The sequence below is a fragment of the Solanum stenotomum genome, chromosome 4, assembly GCF_019186545.1.
Source record: "Solanum stenotomum isolate F172 chromosome 4, ASM1918654v1, whole genome shotgun sequence".
NCBI classification, from domain to species: Eukaryota; Viridiplantae; Streptophyta; class Magnoliopsida; order Solanales; family Solanaceae; genus Solanum; species Solanum stenotomum.
The window spans coordinates 47,771,881-47,795,389 of record NC_064285.1 but is presented as its reverse complement, the minus strand read 5'-3'; the positions used below and the strand labels follow the sequence as shown (position 1 = coordinate 47,795,389).

The window sequence follows — 23,509 nt, the reverse complement described above, 5'->3', positions numbered from 1 at the left end:
TATCAATCCATGGAGAAGATGATGACTATTCAAGAAAGATTGAAAATAACACAAAGTCGTTAGAAATCCTATACAGATGTAAAAAGGAGAGATTTGGAGTTTGAGGTTAATGATTGGGTGTATTTGAAGGTTTCGTCCATGAAGGGTGTTATAAGGTTTGATAAGAAAGGAAAACTTAATCCTTGATATATTGGTCCTTACAGGATATCAAATAGGATTTGTAATGTAGGTTATGAATTGGAGCTACCATCAGAGTTAGCGGATATCTATCCGGTATTCCACATCTCCATACTAAAGAAATTCTTGAGCGATCATTCTCTTGTTATTCCAGCAGAAAGTATTAGTGGAAGACAATCTGTCCTATGAGGAAGTTCCTGTCAAGATCCTTGATCGTGAGATTAGAGGTTGAGAACCAAAGAGGTAGCATCAATCAAAGTGGTTTGGAGGTATCAGTTTGTTGAAGAGGCTACATGAAAAGACAGATAGGATATGAAAACTAGATATCCTCATCTTTTTTTCCTTCAATTCAGTTTCAGTCCAACGTATTAACTCTTCCTAAAGTAGTCATTCAATTTAGTCCATCATTTACTGTTTTAAGTTCATGAATTTTATGTTTATTTTACATTAAATTGGGAGGTTATATATCTCCCTACCCTTTCCATGCTCAGTTAAACCATCATTCAAGGAAGAATGGTTCCAAAGGGGAGATGTTGTAACACCCCAAAGATTTCTAAGCTGAGGCCCGAACCATTCTTCTTTTCCATGTAAGGTCGTATCGGGTGATTCATAAATTGATCTTAGGTGTGAAGTTCAATTTTTTTATTATGGGGGTAGATTTGAATATGAATCAAGGTCACAATAATCCTTTAACACAAAGCTAAGTTGAAAGGTTCCTTATCAATTGAGTTTTGACGTAAGATTCTACATAGGCCAACTTCGAATAATCATATCTCTGATCACATAATAAATTAGGTGGAACATAAACTATAAAATTGAAGTTGTATGAGTACTCTTTTCAATGCCACCAAGTTTGCCTCATTTCGAGTTTGGAGTAAAATGTTATGATCGTTTTACCAATGACTCACAACAAACTTTTATAGGCCGTAGCAATTTCTACGACCCGTATTGTCAACTTGTAGAAAAATTCAAAGAAGTCAAATTTTGGGGTCCCATTCTTATGGATCCATCTACAGGTCGTAGAAACTTCTACGGGTCATTGTTTGGACCTGTAGAATGAACTTCTGAGCCTTAAATTCAATATGAATTCTACGGAATGGATCTACGGTTCGTAGAAACTTCTTCGGGTGTAGTTTGGACCCATAGAATGAACTTTTGAGCCTTAAAATTAAATATGAATTCTACAGATTGAACCTACGATCCGTAGAAACTTCTATTGGTTATAGTTTGGACCCGTAGAATGAAATTTAAGCCTTAAAATTTAGTATGAATTCTATGGATGGGATATATGGTCTATAGAACAAACCATGAACCATCGATGGCCCCGTGGAAGGTTTCTGTTAGCTTTTTGAGAAGGGTATTTCAGACTTTTCCCACCAATTCTAAGCCTAAAACCCAACTTTTTACTCTAAGTTAAGGGTTAAATAGTGCTAGTCGATCTTTTACATTCATTAACACTCCAAGTCATTAGAGAAAGATTCCTAAAGGAGAAAAGCTAGGGTTTCAAGCATTCTTTGATTTTTCACCGATTTTGCCAAGAACATTGTTCTTCCATGTAAGTAAGGCTATTATAGTGATGGACTGAGTTAGTCCTCACGCCCTACATCTATCAAAATTTAGAAAAAGAATAATCTAGGGTCTTATCCTGGATTTTGAGTATTCTTGAGATAAGTAGTATCGTTGAGTTATGAGTTCTTGATTTCTTAGTATTGAGTTTTCTATTTGTTATTGAGATACTTTAGTTGATTTGTTCATGTCTGTGTTTCAGCATGAACCTTATTTTGAGTTATAATTTTTGAAAATCTTTTAAAGCAAACATTTTTGCCTTAAATTGATTTTCTGAGAAAGCAAAGATGAGTTTTTGAGAAAGAGTTCTAAACATGATTTGAGTAAGAGTATAAGGGAACTAAGTATTCCCAAATGTATCACTTTTTACATTAAGAAATGAGAAACTTTGATTTCTAAATTAGTTCAGAGATATTTCAAAGAAGTTACCTCTTTTAAGAGGGTATTTTGAGCAATTACCTCAAATTTATAATGTGTATGTTTTATACATTTGAGCATGCGTATATATTTATTGGTAGTAGTATTGGGTACCGATATAAGGATGAGTTCAGAAAACTCACACTCCTCGTAAACCATGTTGCCAATATGGGTAAATGGTCATACTGTTTAGACGACTCTTTATTGCTTTCAAGAAGAGCTTTAGTGGATCCGCTTAATTAAGATGTTTAAAATATATGACAGTTCTGGCAGTGTGAGCAAGACATCGTATCATCACGTTGCTCATAATGATGGTTGTCAATTAGAGAATCTCCCAAATAGTATTAAAAGAGTATTTTTATCATATCACTTAATATGTTGGGTTCAGAGATAAGTAAGTATTTGTAAAGTTTAAATGATTTCACTCATTTATTTCTTTACATTCAGTTGAGTATATATATATCTATTGCAGTCCTTTCATTCAGTCATTTCACTTCGACTATATTACATAATTGTACATTCAATGTACTGATGTTATTCCACATGCATCTTTTTATGATGCAGATAGAGGTGATCAGGATCATCACCAGGCTCTTCATTGAGATCACTTTGCACTTCCCATTTGAGAGATTTTGTGAGTCCTCCTTGCATTTCGGAGGGCCCCATTTTTAATTTCAGTACTTACTTTAGGGTGTCGAGGGTCTTCTCCTGATGTTCATGTTGAACTTAGAGGCTTCATAGATAGCTAGAGTTGAGTTTTTTTTAGAAATTTATCCTTTAAAGTGTTTTGTGAATATTATATTTTGCTTAAATAAGTATTTAAGACAGTTGACTTGCATTTTTCTCACTAAAGCTTTTAATATTCTTGAGTCAAATCTTTCGCTAAGCAGTCAGCCAGACTAAGGGTTCACTTGGGAGCCACCAATGGTTCTCAAGTGCCAGCCACGTTAAGGGTATAGGCTCGGAGCGTGACAGTTACATCACTTACATTAACACAAGAAACAATAAACACCATTATTTATTTCTTAATATATAACTAATATAATATATATTTAGTTGTTTTCTAATGGTTCTAGGACATTTTTGTAGTATTCTGCCAAACCCCACAATGGAAATATATTTCTATATGTTGCATAATGCAACATGCAATTCTTCATGAAAACTCCAGTTATTTCCTGCACATATTTATGCAACCAGATAAAAGTAATATTTTGATAAAACTGGTTTTAGCAAATCTTTGTTCTTTTAGCTACTCATTCTCATATCAGTGCTCAATACTACTCCCAATAAATATGTATCCATGTTCAAATGTATAAAACATACTCTTTCTCAATTTGAGGTAATTGCTCAAAATATCCTCTTAAAGAAGTAACTACTTTTAAATAACTCTAAACTCAGTACTCGTTTAGAAATCAAAGTTACTCTTTTCTCAATGTAAATATGATAAATTTGGGAGTCGATAGTTTCCTTAAACTTTACTCAAAATTTCTCTTTAAGCTTTCCTCAAAACTCCTCTTTACTTTCTCAGAAAATCAATTTAAGAAAATTATTTGGTTAAAAAGATTCTCAATAATAACTCAATAAATACTCAAATAATAGGGTTTATGCTGAAAAATAGACATGAACAATCAACTCAAGAATCTCAATGCATAATGTATAGCAAATCAAAAATTAAGAATAGAAACTTAGAATTCAACCACAAACTCATCTCACGAATACTCAAAACTAAGGATAGGCAACTGATGAGTCCACAATTTGGACTCATTTAGGGCTTTATTTTAATAGAAATAGTGTTCTCAAATGTTTATTTTGTCTCAATATCTGATGAAAACTAATAAGTTTTAGGTATTTGAAGTTTTACCGGAATCATGGACACTTAGACACAAAACGGAACAAAAAGGCTGGAAAGAACGTAAAAAACTGAAGCCTGAGCTTCGCCAATCTCTCTTGGCAAATCGCCGAAGGGAAGCACTCCGCCCTTTCTTCCAGTACGCAAAGCCCTGAAGGAAGAGGATCAAATCAACGGTAAAAAGGAGTAGTCGACACATCACCGAACAGTTCCACGAAGCAATACAATATCGCTCAATGGCCTAGGACGCAGAGATGTTGTAGGCAAGCACAGATGGCGATGAACCAGATGATGGGCGAATCGCCGAGTCGATCGGCGATTCCTACTAACCTCGCCGAATGGTCCGCCGCAGCACTAAATCTGAAAACTATAAATACTAGTCTTAGTTATTATTTTTAAGGGTCCAAACATTATTGTAATTTTTACCTTAGAATAATATCTTTTTTGTATTTTCTCTCAAGTTTGGAGAGGGTTTTGGAAGACTTGAAGAAAGAATGAGTTCATCTTCCCCAAGTTAGAAGTGGGTCTTCTCCATTCTTCTTCCTTTGCTTAAATCAAGGTTTAATTTATTATACCCATTTGATTTCATTATCACTTTAGGTGTAATTTGTTATTTCTTGATGTGTGGCTAAAAACTCCCATTCTTGGGGTGTGATTTAGCAAATATGTGTTGATATTATTGTTGGGTCTTGCTTGCTGATAGGTTAGATGTATTTTAATGGTAATTTCACCTAGTGGTTGTGGTTTAATTTAATGGGTTTGTAGTTGCAAATACAAAACCACCCATGTGTTTTTGGCTTGCTCAAGAGAGAGGTCGCGAAACCAAGACCGCTAGATTGATGGCATAAGGAATGGATCGACATGAGGTTCAGCCCGAAAGGGTGAGCCCTAGTCCCATATCCTAACACTAAGCTCGAGAGAATGAGTAGGGTAAGACATAGGCTGGACTTCATGCGGAAAATGGGTGTCCGAGAAGAACCCATTTGAAACGGGGTAAGTTGCTCGAGAGGGAACTTATTTCCATCTAAAGCTTAGCCTAGTCACTATTGCCTTGCAAATTTCCTATCGAAAGCATGTACCCAACGATTTATATCTATATATATTGCGGTCACACCCCAAGGACTTTTCCCCATACTTGATTTTCTCTTTATTTTTGTTGTTTTAGCTACTTGTGACAAAACCTCCTTTGATATTTGACACTTTTGTGCCACCCACTTGAATTTACTTTATTTTTATTCGATAATTTCTCAAACTACAGCTAACTAGAACAAAATTCTAGCCTAACTACTATTTTCACCACCACTCCCTTGGGACTCGACCCCAACCTTTAGTTGGGTTACTATATTATCGACGATCGTAGACACTCGTACCGTAGGTTAGTGTCATTGGTCACGATAAGCATCAACAACTCAGTCCATCATTATGATAGTCTTACATACTTGGGAAGAACCAAGTTTTTGGCGAAATCAACGAAATTTGAAGAATGCTAGAAAACCCTTAGTTTTTTCTCCTTTTGAATCCTTTCTCTAAGTCGTTGAAGTGGTAAAGAATGTAAAAATTATTTTAACATTGTTTAGACCCTTAATTAGGTGAAAAAGGGTCGAGGTTTAGGCTTAGAAGAGGTGGGAAAAGACTAAACTATCCTTCCTCATATTTATGCACTCATATTCCTCATAAAATATGTAGCTAACATGGGTAAATGATCATACTTTTTAGATGATTTCATATTGCTTCCGAGCAGAGCTTTAGAGGATCCACTTAGTTGAGGTGTCATATATCCCGACAAGGTATAGGACAGTTTTGGCAGCATGGGCAAGACATTGTATCATCGCATTGCTCATAGTGATGATTCCCAATTGGAGAATCTCCCTAATGGGTTAAAGCGTATTTTATTGTATTTTCTTATACATCCTTGAGTTAGCGAATTTTACTTGCAAAACTTTAAACATTCAATCATTTACCTATGCTTTGAGTTGAGTTGAGATGAGTTGAGGTGAGTAGTTCTTCAGCCTTATGAGTTCAGTTATTTATTCATTCAGTTTTATTACATATTCGTACATTCAATGTACTGGTGTAATTCGACCTGCATCTTTTTATGATGCAGATACAGGTGTTCAGGATCATTAACAGGCCCTTCGTTGACATCACTTTGCTATATAGAATTAGCTTTTTGTGAGCCTCTTTGTATTCTGGAGGGCTACATTTTTCTTTTCAGTTTAGTCATTTCAGGGTGTCGTGGCTCTTATCCTGAAATCCATGTTGAACTATAGAGGCTTCATATATAGATAGGGTCAAGGAGTCTCTCAGTACTATCTTTTCCTTTGAGATGTTTCGCAAACTATTATTGTTGCATTTGTGGTGTGCATTTACCTCGTACATCGTAAATTGGTTATAAGTCATTAACCTTAAAATAAATTAGGCCATATTATCTTAGCTAGGATTAACTAACATATTTGAATTTTACGTTACACTTATAATTGTTTCTATCGAAAAGGACAAAGAGAAAATTCAACCATGAGTGCAACCCGAAGAAAATATCAAAAAAAATTATATAGATCCAATCCAAAGAAGAATAAATAACTAGAATTTATACTCTAATCTTCTTATTAGTTCCTTGCAAAATTAATTTTGAAAATCACTTTTTTCCAATTTATTTATGAGGATAAAATAGGAAACCAAAATTAGAAAGAAAAAAAAGAGTTTAAACTAAAAAAAAGTAAGAAAATAAATAGAAAACATTTTTTTACGGTAGGACGCATATGTCTATTCGTACAATTTTATACAAATTAAGCGTCTATTTGTGCACATCCATAGTTGGATGACATAGATATTATGTGAAGACAAGTTAAATGACACATTTATATATTATACCTTAATTAATTTTCCTTTTATCCCTCTTCAACATAAGAAACAAAACGTTTAAAAATGGTTTAGATGAGGATAAAATAGAAAATCAAAATTAGAAAGAAAGAAAGGAGTTTAAACTAAAAAAAAAGCAAGAAAATAAATAAAAACATTTTTTTATGGTAGGACACATGTATCAACTCGTACAATTTTATACAAATTTAAGCGTCTATTTGTGCACAACCAAAGTTGGAGAGCATAGATATTATGTTAAGTCAAGTTAAATGACACATTTATATATTACACAATAATCAATTTTCATTTCATCCATCTTCAAAATTAGACACAAAACTTTTAAACAACTGTTCAGAAATTGTATAATTGGGCTTTTGACCATGAATATCAAATTTTATTTATTTTATTTGGAATCTTTAAAAGTTAGAGTCAAAGTTGAAAGGCATAATACATAAATATGCCCTTTGAACTTAGCTTCAGTGGTTCATCTATGCCCTCCAACTTTGGGGTTCATAACTAGACACTTAAACTTATATATAAAATTGAATGAATAGACACATTCATCTTATATGGTGTTCTACATGACAATTTATGTCCACGTTGCATCATACATGTATTATCACGTAGGATTCTTGTGTCTACTTATTCAATTTTATACAAATTTGAGTCTCTACTTGTACACTCCCAAAATTGGAGGGTATAGAGGTCAACTAAAGCCAAGTTAAAATGTATATTTATGTATTATGCCGGGTTGAAATTGTGTTTGGCCATACGTTTTACAAAAAAAAATTGAAATACATATAACCTTTTAACTTGGCTTCATTTTATAGATGGCCTCCAACTTTAGGTGTGCACAAGTATCATCTTGTGAGATAACTTTTGAAACAAAGAGTAAAATATGATGATCACCTTAAGCTAATTACTCAATGTTTGCCCCTATGTTATATAATCCACCCTCAAAATGTCTAGGTGTTGTATTCTAGGTGTTTTGATGATCCTCACAAATGCAGGGACCCAGTCCCTAGTAGAGACGTGCTCCCTTCCAGATTCAAAATGGTGTAAAGTTGCCTTGTCGGGTTGGTTGGTGAAAAGTGCAGTGTACTTCACCAATACAAAGGGCGGACCAGGTTGTTTGTTTCAGTGATCAAAACCTTTTCTGGTGACTGATATATACAGCAATAAACAAACAACATTATTCATTCAAAAAGAGAGAGAGCTAGAAAGTCTTTTCAAGAACTCACACAGAAAAACTGTAAGGGACCTAGTCCTTGAAATACTGCGAACGTGAAAGAGACGAAAAGACAGCTGTCAGAAAGTTGCTAACTTTGATGTGGTTGGTGCACGTCTTTTTAGAGAAGCAGGCTCTCAGCCAATGGTGTTGTCCCAAGGGGTTTGCGTCCATTTGATATATTTTCTTCTCACAAGACACAAACTCAAGATTTCACAAACAAAGATTTGAATTTTTGAAAATTCATAAGCTTACGAAGAGAAGGTCATAATCATAAACTTCAGACAAGGTGTAGGACAATTGTGGCAATGTCGGTAAGACGTTGTATCATCACGTTGCTCATAGTGATGATTCCTAGTTGGAGAATCTCCTTAATGGGTTAAAGCGTATTCTATTGTATTTTCTTATACATCCTTGAGTTAGCCAATTTTACTTGTAAAACTTTAAACATTCTATCTTTTACCTATGCTTTGAGTTGAGTTGAGATGATTAGAGGTGAGTAGTTCTTCAGCCATATGAGTTCAGTTATTTATTCATTCAGTTTTATTAAACACTCGTACATTCAATGTACTGGTGTAATTCGACCAGCATCTTTTTATGATGCACATACATGTGTTCAGTATCATTAACAAGCACTACGTTGACATCACTTTGCTCTCAAGAATTAGCTTTATGTGAGCCTCTGTATATTCTGGAGGACTCCGTTTTTCTTTTCAGTTTGGTCATTTCAGGGTGTCGTGGGTCTTATCCTGAAATCCATGTTGAACTATAGAGGATTCATATATAGATAGAGTCGAGGAGTCTCTCAGTACTTCCTTTTCCTTTGAGATGTTTCGCAAACTATTATTGTTGCATTTGTGGTGTGCATTTACCTCGTACATCGTAAATTGGTTATAAGTCATTAACCTTAAAATAAATTAGGCAAAATTATCTTATCTAGGATTAACTAACATATTTGACTTTTAAGTTACACTTATAATTGATTCTATTGAAAAGGACGAAGAGAAAATTCAACCATGAGTGCAACCCGAAGAAAATATCAAAAAAAAATTATGTAGATCCAATCCAAAGAAAAATAAATAACTAGAATTTACACCATAATCTTCTTATTTGGTCCTTGCAAAATTATTTTTGAAAATCACTTTTTCCAATTTATTTATGAGGATAAAATAGGAAACCAAAATTACGAAGAAAAAAAGTGTTTAAACTAAAAAAGCAAGAAAATAAATAGAAAACATTTTTTTTACGGTAGAACGCATATGTCTACTCATACAATTTTATACAAATTAAGCGTCTATTTGTGCACGTCCAGAGTTGGATGGCATAGATATTAGGTGAAGACAAGTTAAATGACACATTTATATATTATACCTTAATTTTTGCCTTTTATCCCTCTTCAACATAAGAAACAAAACGTTTAAAAATGGTTTAGATGAGGATAAAATAGGAAATCAAAATTAGAAAGAAAGAAAAGAGTTTAAACTATAAATAAGCAAGAAAATAAATAAAAACATTTTTTTATGGTAGGACGCATGTGTCTACTCGTACAATTTTATACAAATTTAAGCGTCTATTTGTGCACAACCAAAGTTGCAGAGCATAGATATTATGTCATGAAGTCAAGTTAAATGACACATTTATATATTATACCTTGATTAATTTTCATTTCATCCATCTTCAAAATAAGACACAAAACGTTTAAACAACTGTTCAGAAATTGTATAAGTGGGCTTTTGGCCATGAATATCACATTTTATTTATTTTATTTGGAATCTTTAAAAGTTACAGTCAAAGTTGAAAGGAATAATACATAAATATGCCATTTGAACTTAGCTTTAGTGGTTCATCTATGCCTTCCAAGTTTGGGGCACACAACTAGATACTTAAACGTGTATATAAAATTGAACGAATAGACACATTCATCTTATGTGGTATTCTACATGACAATTTATATCCACGTTGCATCATACATGTATTATGTCACGCAGGATGCTTGTGTCTACTTGTTAAATTTTATACAAATTTGGTTTCTACTTGTACACACCCAAAATTGGAGGGTATAGAGGTCAACTAAAGCCAAGTTAAAATGTATATTTATGTAATATGCCGGGTTGAAATTGTGTTTGGCCATAGGTTTTACAAAAAAATATTTTGAAATACATACAAACTTTTAACTTGGCTTCATTTTATAGTTATGCCCTCCAACTTTAGGTGTGCACAAGTATCATCTTGTGAGCTAACTTTTGAAACAAAGAGTAAAACATGGAAATCACCTTAAGCTAACTCAATGTTATCCCCTAGGTTCTACAGTCCACCCTCAAAATGTCTAGGTGTTGTATTCTAGGTGTTTTGATGATCCTCATAAATGCAGGGACCCGTTTCAAGCAGAGACGTGCTCCCTTCCAGATTCAAAATGGTGTAAATTTGTCTTGTCAGGTTGGTTGGTGAAAAGTGCAGCGTACTTCACCAATACGAAGGGCGGACAAGGTTTTTTGTTTTAGTGATCAAAACCATTTTTAATCACTAATATATACAACAATAAACAAACAACATTATTCATTCAAAAAGAGAGAGAGCTAGCAAGTCTTTTCAAGAAATCACAAAGAAAACACTACAGGGGACCTGGTCCTTGAAATACTGCGAATGTAAAAGAGATGAAAAGACAGCTGTCATAAAGATGCTAACTCGAATGTGGTTGGTACAAATCTTTTTAGAGAAGCGGGCTCTCAGCTAATGGTGTTGTCCCAAGGGGTTTGCATCCATTTAATATAGTTTTTTTTCTCACAGGACACAAACTCAAGATTTGGCAAACAAAGATTTGAATTTCTGAAAATTCATAAGCTTACAAAGAGAAGGTCATTTTCATAAAATTCAAATAAGGTATAGGACAGTTCTGGCAGTGTGGGCAAGACGTTGTATCATCACGTTGCTCATAGTGATGATTGTCAGTTGGAGAATCTCCCTAATGGGTTAAAGCGTATTTTATTGTATTTTCTTATACATCCTTTAGTTAGCCAATTTTACTTGTAAAACTTTAAACATTCTATGTTTTACCTATCCATTAAGTTGAGTTGAGATGAGTTGAGGTGTGTAGTTCTTCAACCTTATGAGTTCAGTTATTTAATCATTCAGTTTTATTACACACTCGTACATTCAATGTACTGGTGTAATTCAACCTGCATCTTTTTATGATGTAGATGCAGGTGTTCAGGATCATTAACAAGCACTTCGTTGACATCACTTTGCTCTCTAGAATTAACTATCTGTGAGCCTCCTTATATTCTGGAGGACTCTGTTTTTCTTTTCAGTTTAGTCATTTCAGGGTGTCGTGGGTCTTATCCTGACATCCATGTTGAACTATAGAGGCTTCATATATAGATAGAGTCAAGGAGTCTCTCAGTACTTCCTTTTCCTTTGAGATGTTTCGCAAACTATTATTATTGCATTTATGGTGTGCATTTACCTCGTACATCGTAAATTGGTTATAAGTCATTAACCTTAAAATAAATTAGGCCATATTATCTTAGCTAGGATTAACTAACATATTTGATGTTTAAGTTACACTTATAATTGATTCTATCGAAAAGGACAAAAAGAAAATTCAACGATGAGTGCAACCCGAAGAAAATATCGAAAAAAATTATGTAGATCAAATCCAAAGAAAAATAAATAACTAGAATTTACACCCTAATCTTCTTATTAGGTCCTAGCAAAATTATTTTTGAAAATCACTTTTTCCAATTTATTTATGAGGATAAAATAGGAAACCAAAATTAGAAAGGAAAAAAAGAGTTTAAACTAAAAAAAGCAAGAAAATAAATAGAAAACATTTTTTTACGGTAGGACGCATATGTCTACTCGTACAATTTTATACAAATTAAGCATCTATTTGTACACATCCAAAGTTGGATGGCATAGATATAATGTGAAGACAAGTTAAATGACACATTTATATATTACACCTTAATTAATTTGCCTTTTATCCCTCTTCAACATAAGAAACAAAACGTTTAAAGGATAAAATAGGAAATCAAAATTAGAAAGAAAGAAAAGAGTTTAAACTAAAAAAAAGCAAGAAAATAAATAAAAACATTTTTTATGGTAGGACGCATGTGTCTACTCGTACAATTTTATATAAATTTAAGCATCTATTTGTGCACAACCAAAGTTGGAGAGAATAGATATTATGTCATGAAGTCAAGTTAAATGACACATTTATATATTATACCTTAATTAATTTTCATTTCATCCCTCTTCAAAATAAGACAAAACGTTTAAACAATTGTTCAGAAATTGTATAAGTGGGCTTTTGGCTATGAATATCACATTTTATTTATTTTATTTGGAATCTTTAAAAGTTAGAGTCAAAGTTGAAAGGCATAATACATAAATATGCCCTTTGAACTTAGTTTCAGTGGTTCATCTATGCCCTCCAAGTTTGGGGCTCACAACTAGACACTTAAACTTGTATATAAAATTGAACGAATAGACACATTCATCTTATGTGGTGTTCTACATGACAATTTATTTCCACGTTGCATCATACATGTATTATGTCACGTAGGATGCTTGTGTCTACTTGTTCAATTTTATACAAATTAGAGTCTCTACTTGTACACACCCAAAATTGGAGGGTTTAGAGGTCAACTAAAGCCAAGTTAAAATGTATATTTATGTATTATGCCGGGTTGAAATTGTGTTTGGCCACATGTTTTACAAAAAAATATTTTGAAATACATATAATCTTTTAACTTGGCTTCATTTTATATTTACTCTCTCCAACTTTAGGTGTACACAAGTATCATCTTGTGAGCTAACTTTTGAAACAAAGTAAAATATGATAATCACCTTAAGCTAATTACTCAATGTTGGCCCCTAGGTTATATAGTCCACCCTCAAAATGTCTAGGTGTTGTATTCTAGGTGTTTTGATGATCCTCACCATTGCAGGGACCCGGTCCCTAGCAAAGACGTGCTCCCTTCCAGATTCAAAATGGTGTAAAGTTGTCTTGTCGGGTTGGTTGGTGAAAAATGCAGCGTACTTCACCAATACGAAGGGCGGACCAGGTTGTTTGTTTCAGTGATCAAAACCTTTTTTGGTGACTAATATATACAACAATAAACAAACAACATTATTCATTCAAAAAGAGAGAGAGCTAGCAAGTCTTTTCAAGAACTCACAAAGAAACCACTGTAAGGGACCTGGTCCCTGAAAGACTGCAAATGTGAAAGAGACGAAAAGATTGTTGTCAGAAAGCTGCTAACTTTGATATGGTTGGTGCACGTCTTTTTAGAGAAGCAGGCCCTCAGCCAATGGTGTTGTCCCAAGGGATTTGCGTCCATTTGATATAGTCTCTTCTCACAAGACACAAACTCGAGATTTGGCAAACAAAGATTTGAATTTCTGAAAATTTATAAGCTTACAAAGATAAGGTCATCTTCAACAAGAACGCATACAACAAGGGACCTGATCAACGGAAGAAGTGCTATTTGTGTGTGTTGTTGTTCTTGAATGCTTGTAATGTGCTAAAGTTGTAGGATTCGTTTCACTCTTATAAGAAACGCTTCAAACTCTTGTGTGTAGTGAGGGTAAGAACATTGTGAGAGTTAACTTTTTGTCTTACGGTTTGAAGTCTATATTAATTAGTGATAGTTAATATAGTGGGCAATGGAAACATTGCTTTGGCTCTGTAAGTAATAAGAGTATTACTTAGTGTGGGACTAAGAGTTTGGTCTCATTGTTGTGGTTGTAATCTGTATTCACTTTTGCTTGAGATTAGTGAAAACAGTTGAAAATCCGTTGTGACAAGTCATGGTTTTACTCCCTTGAGCAAGGAGGTTTCCACGTAAAACTCTTGTGCGTGATTTACATTGTGCTATTTATTTTCTGCACTTTAATTATGTCGGGGGACCTGGTCCTATAATCATTGGTGGATGCATACATTCCAACACTAGGTCTATATGCTGAACGACGTTACTGACTCAAATTGATTGAAGAAATGAATTGCCCTTTATTCATATAAAATCTTAAAGAACTCTCACTGCATGAGCTACCTTGATTGTGCGCCCAATATCCATTTTCTTAAACAGTAAAACATGCATAGGTGTGTTTGTTTGACTATGGGGTTGAAACTCGAGGAGGTTGTAACAATAATTATAATTCTGTCTCAATCTCAAATTATTCCGAATAAAAACAATAAACACAACCTAAAATATCCTAGGTGGCCAATTATAAACAAATATAATTTGACTTTTGAGAATTGTGCCTACCACAAACTTTCTGCTATCTGTGTCTATAGACCGTAAACATTAAAACAGTGCCTCAATTGGCCCGTTGGTCCATGTGATATAGAATCATGATATGATATCATAATATGAAATTATAAGACGAAATTGAAGTTTTGTTTGGACATGTGATATGAAATTCTTGTGTTGTCTATTTTCTCATAAACATAAGAACCTCATAAGTTGTAAAACTATTAAAATAGCCTTAATTATTTATTCAATCTTACCAAATCATGATTTTTGGAGAATATGAGATTTCATGTCATGATATACAATCATGAGATAGAATTAGCATAAAATCGCATGTTCAAACGCTAATTCTATCTCACGATTTCATATCGTGATATGGTATCACCAGGTCAAATGCCTACTACGAAATTTCACATCTTTCATTGCTGTCAAAATCTTTCCAAATTTTGCTATGATAGAAGTTACGAAAGGTAGAGGTAGGCCGAAGAAAAATATGAGTGGGAGGTGATTAGACAGGACACAGCACAACTTTAACTTACTGGGGACATTATCCTACATAAGAAGGTATGATAGACGATGATTATGATAGAAGGCTTGAGGACATTACCCTATATAAGAAGAATATGGTAGATGACGATTATGATGGAAGGCTAGTAGGTAGTCAGGTGTTGTCGCACTTCATGTGTGAGGAGGCAGGGGGCTAACCTCGATCTCTTTCTCCTTATTACTAATATTATTTAGGAATCACATGATTTTTTTGTCCTTCGGTGTTTATTACTATATGTTGTTCATTTACTTTGTATCCTGCTATTTTTTTTTCATCTTATTTGCTAATAATCGTGCTTCGAATTCCTTTTTTTCTTTTGAGACAAGTGTCTATCTAGAATAGGCTCTCTATCTTTACAATATAGTTATAAAGTTTCTATACATTCTATCCTCCTTAGATACTACATGTGAAATTTCAATATGTATGTTGTTATTGTAGATAAATTATATATATATCAACTTAACTTGAGGATCTATTGATCAAAACAACCTCTTTGTCCCTACTAAATACAAAGAGAAGGTCGGCATATATCCTCCTCCCTAAAACTCATTTATGGAACTATTCTAAGATATTGTTATTGTTATATGTCTTGACTCTTATTGGCGCATAAGTTTCATGAACTCGTCTTTGTTCATGACAAACGGTAGGGTTTGAATTTTGTGATATCCATCCAACTCGTACTTTTTAGAGAAACTAGTTCTAAGTCATTAACCTCAAAATAAATCAGGTCGTATTATCCTAGCTAGGATTAACATAAATATTGAGTAATTTCACTAGATAGTCACCCATATTTGGAAAATTACCTAATAATATTACTTTTGTTTATTTTAGGACTACATACCCAACTTTACATATTTTCGTCAAAATATACTTGACACAAAAAAAACATTTTTCTCTCTTCTATGTCACATTATTCCTTTTTTACTAATAATTAAAAATTTAACTTTTTAAATCAACCCATATGATATACTCTGTAAAAATAATATTTACATAATGCAAAGTGAACATTTTTAAACAACTCACATTTGTTTTATGTTATTACGGTTAACACTAATTATTTATTCTAAATCATTTTTCAAATCATTCATTCTTTAAGTTCTTATAAAATGTGCAAGGTGAACATTAAAGACAAGTAAAAGTCAAAAAAAAGTGAGGAGGACAATTTTCATGTACTCATAAAAAATCAAGAGTATTACGGATATTTTTCTAGCAACTATTCCCTCTGTCCATTTTATTTACTCATTACGTTATAAATAATTATTCATTTGTTACTTGTTTACTTTAGAAAATCAAGTGATAATTTATTACTTATTTCCTAATTCACTCTTATTATTAATTATAGTCATTTGCCAATGCATTTTTTAAAATTGAAATTTATTATTTTAAAAAATTGATACAGTAAAATTATCTTTATTATTTCTTAAGAGATATGTCAAATTAATACCGAACAAGTAAAGATGTACACATGGACGGAAGGGGTAGAAACTAAATTTTCCAGTTAAAAAGAATAAAAATATTATAAAAAAAGAATAATATAACATGAAATCCCATTAAAAGTGTGCACTTTGCATATTCTTTAAGAAATTAAAGAAGGAATGATTTGAGAAATGATTTAGAAAAATAATTAATGTTAAATGTAATAATAGAAAGAAAAATGTCTATCTCTTAATATGCTAAACTAAAAAACTAAAAATGATAAATAATTTAGAATTTTTTTTTTACTCAATATAGCATATGAGTTATTTTTAAAAGTTATATTTTTTAAGAAAAAATGAAAATGTGACATGGCATCCCAATAGGAGAGAGAATAATATTTTTCTTGTCAAGTATATTTTGAGGAAAATATGTAAAGTTGAGTGATATTGTAGTCCTAAAACAAACATAAGTAATATTACTAGGTAATTTCTCGGACATGGTTGACTATCTAGGGAAATTCCTCCATAGATATTTGACTTTTAAGTGAAAAAAAAAGTGTGTCTCACAAAAAAAAAAAATCTCTTTGTAATTTTCTTTATTCACAAATTATGTATATATACCAAATATTCAACAACTTAGGCTATGATTTTGGACATTGTTACATCACCTACATTAACACAAGAAACAATAAACTACATTATTCATTTCTTAAAATATAACATAAAATAATATATATTTAGTTGTGTTTTAATGGTACTAGGACATTTTTGTTGTATTCTGCCAAAGCCCACAATGGAAATATATTTCTATATGTTGCATAATGCAACATGCAATTCTTCATGAAAGCTCCAGTTATTTCCTGCACATATTTATGAAGTCAGATAAAAGCAATTTTTTGATAAAACTAGTTTTAGTGATCTCCATTTTTTTGGATATTGTTTTGCCAATTTTTGAAAGAGCTTACTTCGTTATACTATCAATCAATATCAATCATATACGACAGATTATTTGAGTCGACTATATGAATCATCTCTGTCCTTTTTGTTTAAATACAGTCTACTCCATTCTAGTTCCTTTGTTTAGCTTGTAATTTGCAGAAAAACTACCTGTTGTGGGAAGTCACCAACTTCCAGCTGAGAATTAATCAATAGCCTTGCCGCATGGTGGAGGAGCCTTGGATCTCTATCAACCTGTCCAAATAGGAAAGTTGGTGAAATAAATTACAGCATTTATTAATGGAAAAAAAAAAGGAATTAACCTGGCCAGAGTGAATCAATCCCATCAATGCCCATGAAGTTTGTACAAGATTTGAGTGATCTGTCTCAAGCTCTCGGTATACCTATTTGATCAAATACAAAGCTGAGTCACAGTTACCTTTTCTCTTTATACTTAAATTATTCAGTATTAGAATGACACGGTTCCAAATGGAGTAGGATGGATGCATGTCCAGAGTACAAATAACCTATGTTGCTCACTCGCCAAAAACGTTGTTGCACCCAGATGGTCCAAAAGTGCACCACTTTTGGAGGATTTGACATGCACCAAGTGACATTCTGAGCAACATAGCATAAACCGACCTCAACACTGCACAAACTGAGACATAGGTGTTGTTATTCTTGTTTTTCGTAGCTTTTTGGCTTTTACATTACCTTGTCTGGACAAGAATGGTAGCTTTCTCCCCAACCGCCATCAGACCTTTGTGTTCGTAATAGAAATTCAACGCCTTTACGAACGACTGCAGAGTTGCTGTAACTCTTGCCTACTACAGCAAGCCCTGCAAGAGCAAACCAGGAGGCATAAATGAAGCACACACCCCAGCAACCATACCTGTATGTTGACACAATTAATCATTTCATATGTATCAGTACAGAAGAAAGTTCAAGGGCTCACAAGAGAAATATCATTTACCATGAACCATCAAGTTTCTGTATATCTTCAAAAACAGCATTATCAATGAAATTGTCAATCTCTGTGGTTCGGTGTCCAGGGTATAGCTTTTTAAACAAAACAAATTCTTGGATTGATGAGCCAGTGCACTCAACATACCTGGATTGACATGTAATCAGTGTGAAGCTGTAAAATGGAGACTAGCAATGGGAAAAAAGCTAAAGGGAAAGAGAGAAACTAGAGACATCTTACTCATGCTCAATGACAATGTCCGCAAAAAATTCAGTAGGATTGAGCAACTGTCAATGAATAAAACAGAACAAGAAAGTTAAATATTCAGGGTCTGGATGACTATAGAAGAAGTTGAAGTTTTTAACAACCTTGAAATGAAGCACTCAGATAAAATTCCTAGTTTCCTACATCGTGAATCTCAAACTCATACGATTATTTTACTTACCTCCAAATACTGTGAGGCCCCTGCATGCTCCCATGCTGCTAAACCCCCATTTTTGCTCTGTAATTTTATTTCAAATGAATCTCAATATTACTAGAAATGAGCCAAATCACGAATGACTAAATTCAGAAAAGATGAATTTAAGGTAGCCATGTGTTAAAGGTTTCGCTTGGAATTTCCATACAATCAGCAGACAACTTCAGATTAAATGACCAATGATTTGACACATTTCTCAGTTTTTACCTGTAAGGAAAGAATTGCATCCACTGAATCATACAGTCGTGCAGGTTCGATCGCCTCACCAACTAATTCGGAAGGCATTGTAGAGAACAAAAGGCAGCACTAGAGAAACAAAATTAAGAAGATATCAGACAATCTACTAGCTTTATCATCTTATTACTTTTCAGTAATTACAAGAAGTTGGAATCTTATTTCATTGAATGGTTAGATACCTTTAATGCTTCGGCAGTGGTATCAGATACTTGGCATCCATGATCTTGATCCGAAAAAGTCCACGATCCTTTTGAGATATGCCGATACATCCCTTTAAAGTCACCAGAAGGATACTCATTTTCCAACCAGGTTACTACACTATAATTATTTTTTTCAAGTAGGATTTTATTCCATTCTTGTCCCTACTCCTATTCTAACACTCTCTCGAGTTGGTGCATGCAGGTCATATGTACAGAGCTTGCTACAAATGTGATTAATACGAGGACCAGTGAGGGACTTGGTAAATGTAAGGAATGCTTTGGATGTCTAGAGGTTACTAGACCTTGAGGTGGTGTTGGTTTTTGCACTACACTGACGAAAAGTAAAACTATATAAGTCATATATGAGGAGTCACTGAAAAGATGCACGGCGCTACACAACTCATATATGCTACACAAATTAGATATGAAAAATTATTCACCGAAAAGATAAACAGTGTTACGCAAATTAGATATGAGAAAGTATTCATCGAAAAGATAAATAGTACTATGCAAATTAGATATGAGAAAGTAGTCACTGACAAGATGCATGGTGTACACAATCAGTTATGAGAAAGTAGTCACCGAAAAGATGCACAGTGCTACACAAATCGGATCTAAGAAGCCACCGGAAAGAAGCACGTGACTACTTTCCTTGTCCCGAATGCTTCTCAAATCAATCTTTTTAAGCATAATTATTTTTTGGCCAGACAGACGACATATATGAGTCATACCCCTCGCGGATCTAAGAAGCCACCGAAAAGAAGCAAGGTGACTACTTTTCTTGTCCTGAATGCTTCTCAAATCAGTCTTTTTCAGCATGATTTTTTTGGCGGCATATATGAGTCATAGCCCCCGCCGGCAGCAGAACCTTTTGAGGCATATATGGTTTTTTAATTTTTGAGTAATTTGAAGTGGAAAAAAAAAAGTGAAAACAACTCTTTTGTGTTTTTCGAGTTCCTAAAAGTTAAACTCCGGATTTTATGGTCAAACGTTTTTTTAGGGAGTTCGACTGCAAAAAAAAAGTAGTTGAGTCCCCTTATTTATTTATTTTTTACTTGTGTCTAATTTTATATCTTTTAGTACCCTCGATAAAATTTCCGACTCCACCACGAGCTGTCCAGTGTATGGTATCTTGAGATGATAACATAAGGCCAGATGCAGCTATAACCGGCTAAAAGGTTCAACTTATACACATGTCATTGTAAGTAAGTTAAATTCTTCAAAAATCTGCAAAGTTAATTTTGATTGAGCAGTATAGTCATTGTGACATTACGTCATATACCTGGTGACAGTATATATACCGGAGAATTTCCTTACGATGCTCAGCTGGTAAAACAGTATTAAGATGTCCAGTGATATACAGACACATAACCTGAATTTTGAAGGGGGACAATAGCTTTAGCAGTTCCAATTTGTTAAAAAGAATTTTACAAATCCAAATGAAAAAACTTACAAGAGGTGGAAGAAAGAAGAGAGGACCGGAATTTTCAGCAGGCCAATGGCCATCAGTAGCCTGTAAAGCTGAGAAGAAATTAACAGATCTGCGCAAAGCAATTGTGGCAATTTCTTCGCTAATTTCTTCGCCTTCTTCTAACTTTACTGCTCCAATTCTCTGTTTGAAATTCTTCTCTCCCAGAAACTGCACACATATTGTGTTGAGACGCAGGGGATTTGAACAACCAAATATTATTTTCCAGGAGTTGAACTACCATATCACTAAACAAAGACACAAGAGCATGTCCTTTCCATGAAAATCAAGAGACCTCATTTCAATTTTTTATTCAAATTAATTTATGGTTGATGAAAGAGGTTGAAAATATAATCACCATTGATGGATAAAGCTTCAAGCTTAAAAGTGGGTCTGCAATCGAATCGAAAATTTCGAACTCAAATTGTTTTGTTATTGTTGAAAGGAGTTGAAAATGCTACCACCATTAATGAACAAAGCTTCAAGCTTTAAAGTGGATCTACAATCAAATTGAAATTTCGAGATAAAATCATTTTTTTTATGGTAAGGGGATTGGAAATATTCTTGAAATAGATTCTCATCAATTGAAATAGATACAATATGATTTTCATTACGATTTACTAAGCCGGAAAGAACAAAACTACAATTCATCATAGTTATAATGGATTCAAGCTGATATGTAACGAGTACAGGAGGAAACTTGTTTAGTGCCCATAAGCACAGTGAAGTGCAATAGTTCATGAGAGAGTCATCAAATTCCCTAAACCCCCCATAAGACTTCACTTAGGCATGGCTATGGAGTCCACAAAAATATACATATATTTTCCGACAAAAATAAAAAATTATTGCAAAGATTTCTTAATTTACTTTGTTGTTTTCTTTTTTTGTTGATTTTTTTTTCCAGATTCAACGAGAAGGAAAATGGATCCAAAGCAACGAAATTGAAATCACTGGCAAAGGGTTTCAAGAATTTCATGTCGCCATCTATTTCAGCTTCTTCCAAGATTGCTCAATCCCCTACAAAGAAAATCTCGGTGGAAAGAAACAATCTGATTTAGGAAATTAGATGGCTGAATGAAAGTGAATTCTTTTTGGGGGTTTTGGGTTATAATTTGGGTGTTTGTGTTAAGTTATTTGGGTGAGTTTTTAATTAGTTGGGTTGGTTTTCAAGTATGGATAAAAATCAAATAAATTTCAGGCATGTCTTTAAGATTGAGACATGTGTTTCTCCGTTAGTCCAAAGGGTATATACATCCAAAAATTAGACGGTAAGGATATCAATGTCCTGAAAGTATGACGGAATGTATTGACATATCATTTATGATAATTCGGGATATGTTTGTCCTAATTCCCTTTTTCAAATAATGGCATGATGAATATGACATAAATGAGTCAATCTTTTAAACATCATATCTTACTAAAAGTGGGAAGCTCCAAAGATTAAAAGTTGGATTATCATTTTGCTCATAGACTAAAATAAATATCTAATTAATTAACTAATATTATTTTAATTATTTTTTGAATTGTAAGTTATTTATTGAAAAGGAATGTGGAAGAACAAGAATCAATTAGGATTTCTAGATTTTTAAATAAGTAAATGAATCAAGGTTTCCCCCCTTTTAATCCTAAATTAAAGAATATGAAGAGTTGTGGCTAAATCAATATATACCACTAAATACAAATTTGTCATCTTGAATTCTTCCACTACCATTTCTATGTACTAAAAATATGGTAAAGTTCCTTCTTTTTCCATCTTCTATTGTTTGTTTTTAATATTTTTTATCATCTATAGATTTTTTCAAATTACAAAGGATTGTTTCATTTCTAATTCTTTATTTATGATTGTTCCTCTTTCTGTAATTTCTTGTTACTCTTTTGCGTACAAATGCAAAATCACTATATATATTTGTATGCTATAGTTATAGCTATAGTTTGCATAATTACACTTCATAGCAAACATAAATATGTATATTTCGCTATACATATACAAAAGAAAGCAGTTATATAATTTTGTTATACATATACAAAAGAAAGCAGTTGTATAATCTGCTTTGGTATACATATACAAAAGATCAATTGTCTAATCTGTGTTTGTATAAAGTGAGTAAGAGAGAAAGACAAAAGAAAATTGGGTAGGGGAAGATCCTATTTGTATAATCATAAGTGTATAGGACAAAAATATATGCATTTGTATTTGTATATACAATTTTCTCTCGCTTTATACAAACACAAACACAATGTATACATTTTTGTTAGTATAAAATGAGAGAGGCGAGTGAGTGAGCGAGCGAGATCTGGGAGAGTGGTGAGCGAGATCTGGGAGAGGGGAACAAAAATATATGTATATATACAATTTTCTCTCGCTTTATACAAACACAAATGCATTTTATACATTTGCGTTTTTGTATAAAGTGAGAGAGGCAAGTGAGCGAGCGAGATCTGGGAGAGTGGCGAGCGAGATCTGGGAGAGGGGAGAGAGAGGAACGAGAATATATGTATATATACAATTTTCTCTCGCTTTATACAAACACAAACACATTTTATACATTTGCGTTTGTATAAAAAAACGAGAGAGGTGAGGGAGAGAACGAGAGTGGCGAGCGAGATTCATCAGGAGAGAGGCGAAATAACAACAGTTTGTTATGGGGTACAATTAAATCAAACTATATTTATAGCATTTAATTTAAATTAATAGTTTGTTATTATATACAATTTTCCCTTTATTTAATTGGGCGGCTTAAAATTTTAAAATTCAAAATAAATTGTGTAGTAGTTAATCCTAATTTTTAGCTAACACGTAAAAGTAGGAAAAAAATGTTTTCAGTTTTGTTTTTATACTTCATATTTCTTATTTAATTTTTTGGCAATCAAAATTTTAAAATTTTAAAATAATGACTAAGCTATCTATATTTTT

General features: G+C 33.2%; 2 protein-coding genes across 3 annotated transcripts in view; both read right to left on the bottom strand.

The window, feature by feature from the left end:
* The window catches only part of LOC125862056 (beta-amyrin synthase-like), a 511,253-nt gene extending 491,642 nt beyond the window's left edge, over positions 1 to 19,611 (bottom strand). The window contains exons 1-6 of one of the 2 annotated variants that reach the window (XM_049542032.1): positions 19,107 to 19,611; positions 18,898 to 18,996; positions 18,658 to 18,714; positions 18,453 to 18,499; positions 17,963 to 18,140; positions 17,391 to 17,652 (exon numbers count right to left, since the gene is read on the bottom strand). In XM_049542032.1, coding sequence (XP_049397989.1) covers positions 17,458 to 17,652; positions 17,963 to 18,140; positions 18,453 to 18,499; positions 18,658 to 18,714; positions 18,898 to 18,996; positions 19,107 to 19,196 — 666 coding nt within the window. In that variant the 5' untranslated portion in view covers positions 19,197 to 19,611 and the 3' untranslated portion in view covers positions 17,391 to 17,457. Of the gene's footprint in view, positions 1 to 17,390; positions 17,653 to 17,890; positions 18,141 to 18,452; positions 18,500 to 18,657; positions 18,715 to 18,897; positions 18,997 to 19,106 lie in introns of those variants that run through there. The other variant, XR_007446017.1, reaches the window with a different exon arrangement.
* The window catches only part of LOC125862054 (beta-amyrin synthase-like), a 513,447-nt gene extending 492,575 nt beyond the window's left edge, over positions 1 to 20,872 (bottom strand). Inside the window, exons 1-2 of the mRNA XM_049542028.1 lie at positions 20,581 to 20,872; positions 20,410 to 20,499 (exon numbers count right to left, since the gene is read on the bottom strand). Of these exons, the coding sequence (XP_049397985.1) occupies positions 20,410 to 20,496 (87 nt within the window). The 5' untranslated portion in view covers positions 20,497 to 20,499; positions 20,581 to 20,872. The remainder of the gene's footprint in view (positions 1 to 20,409; positions 20,500 to 20,580) is intronic.
* Positions 20,873 to 23,509: the final 2,637 nt, after the last annotated feature.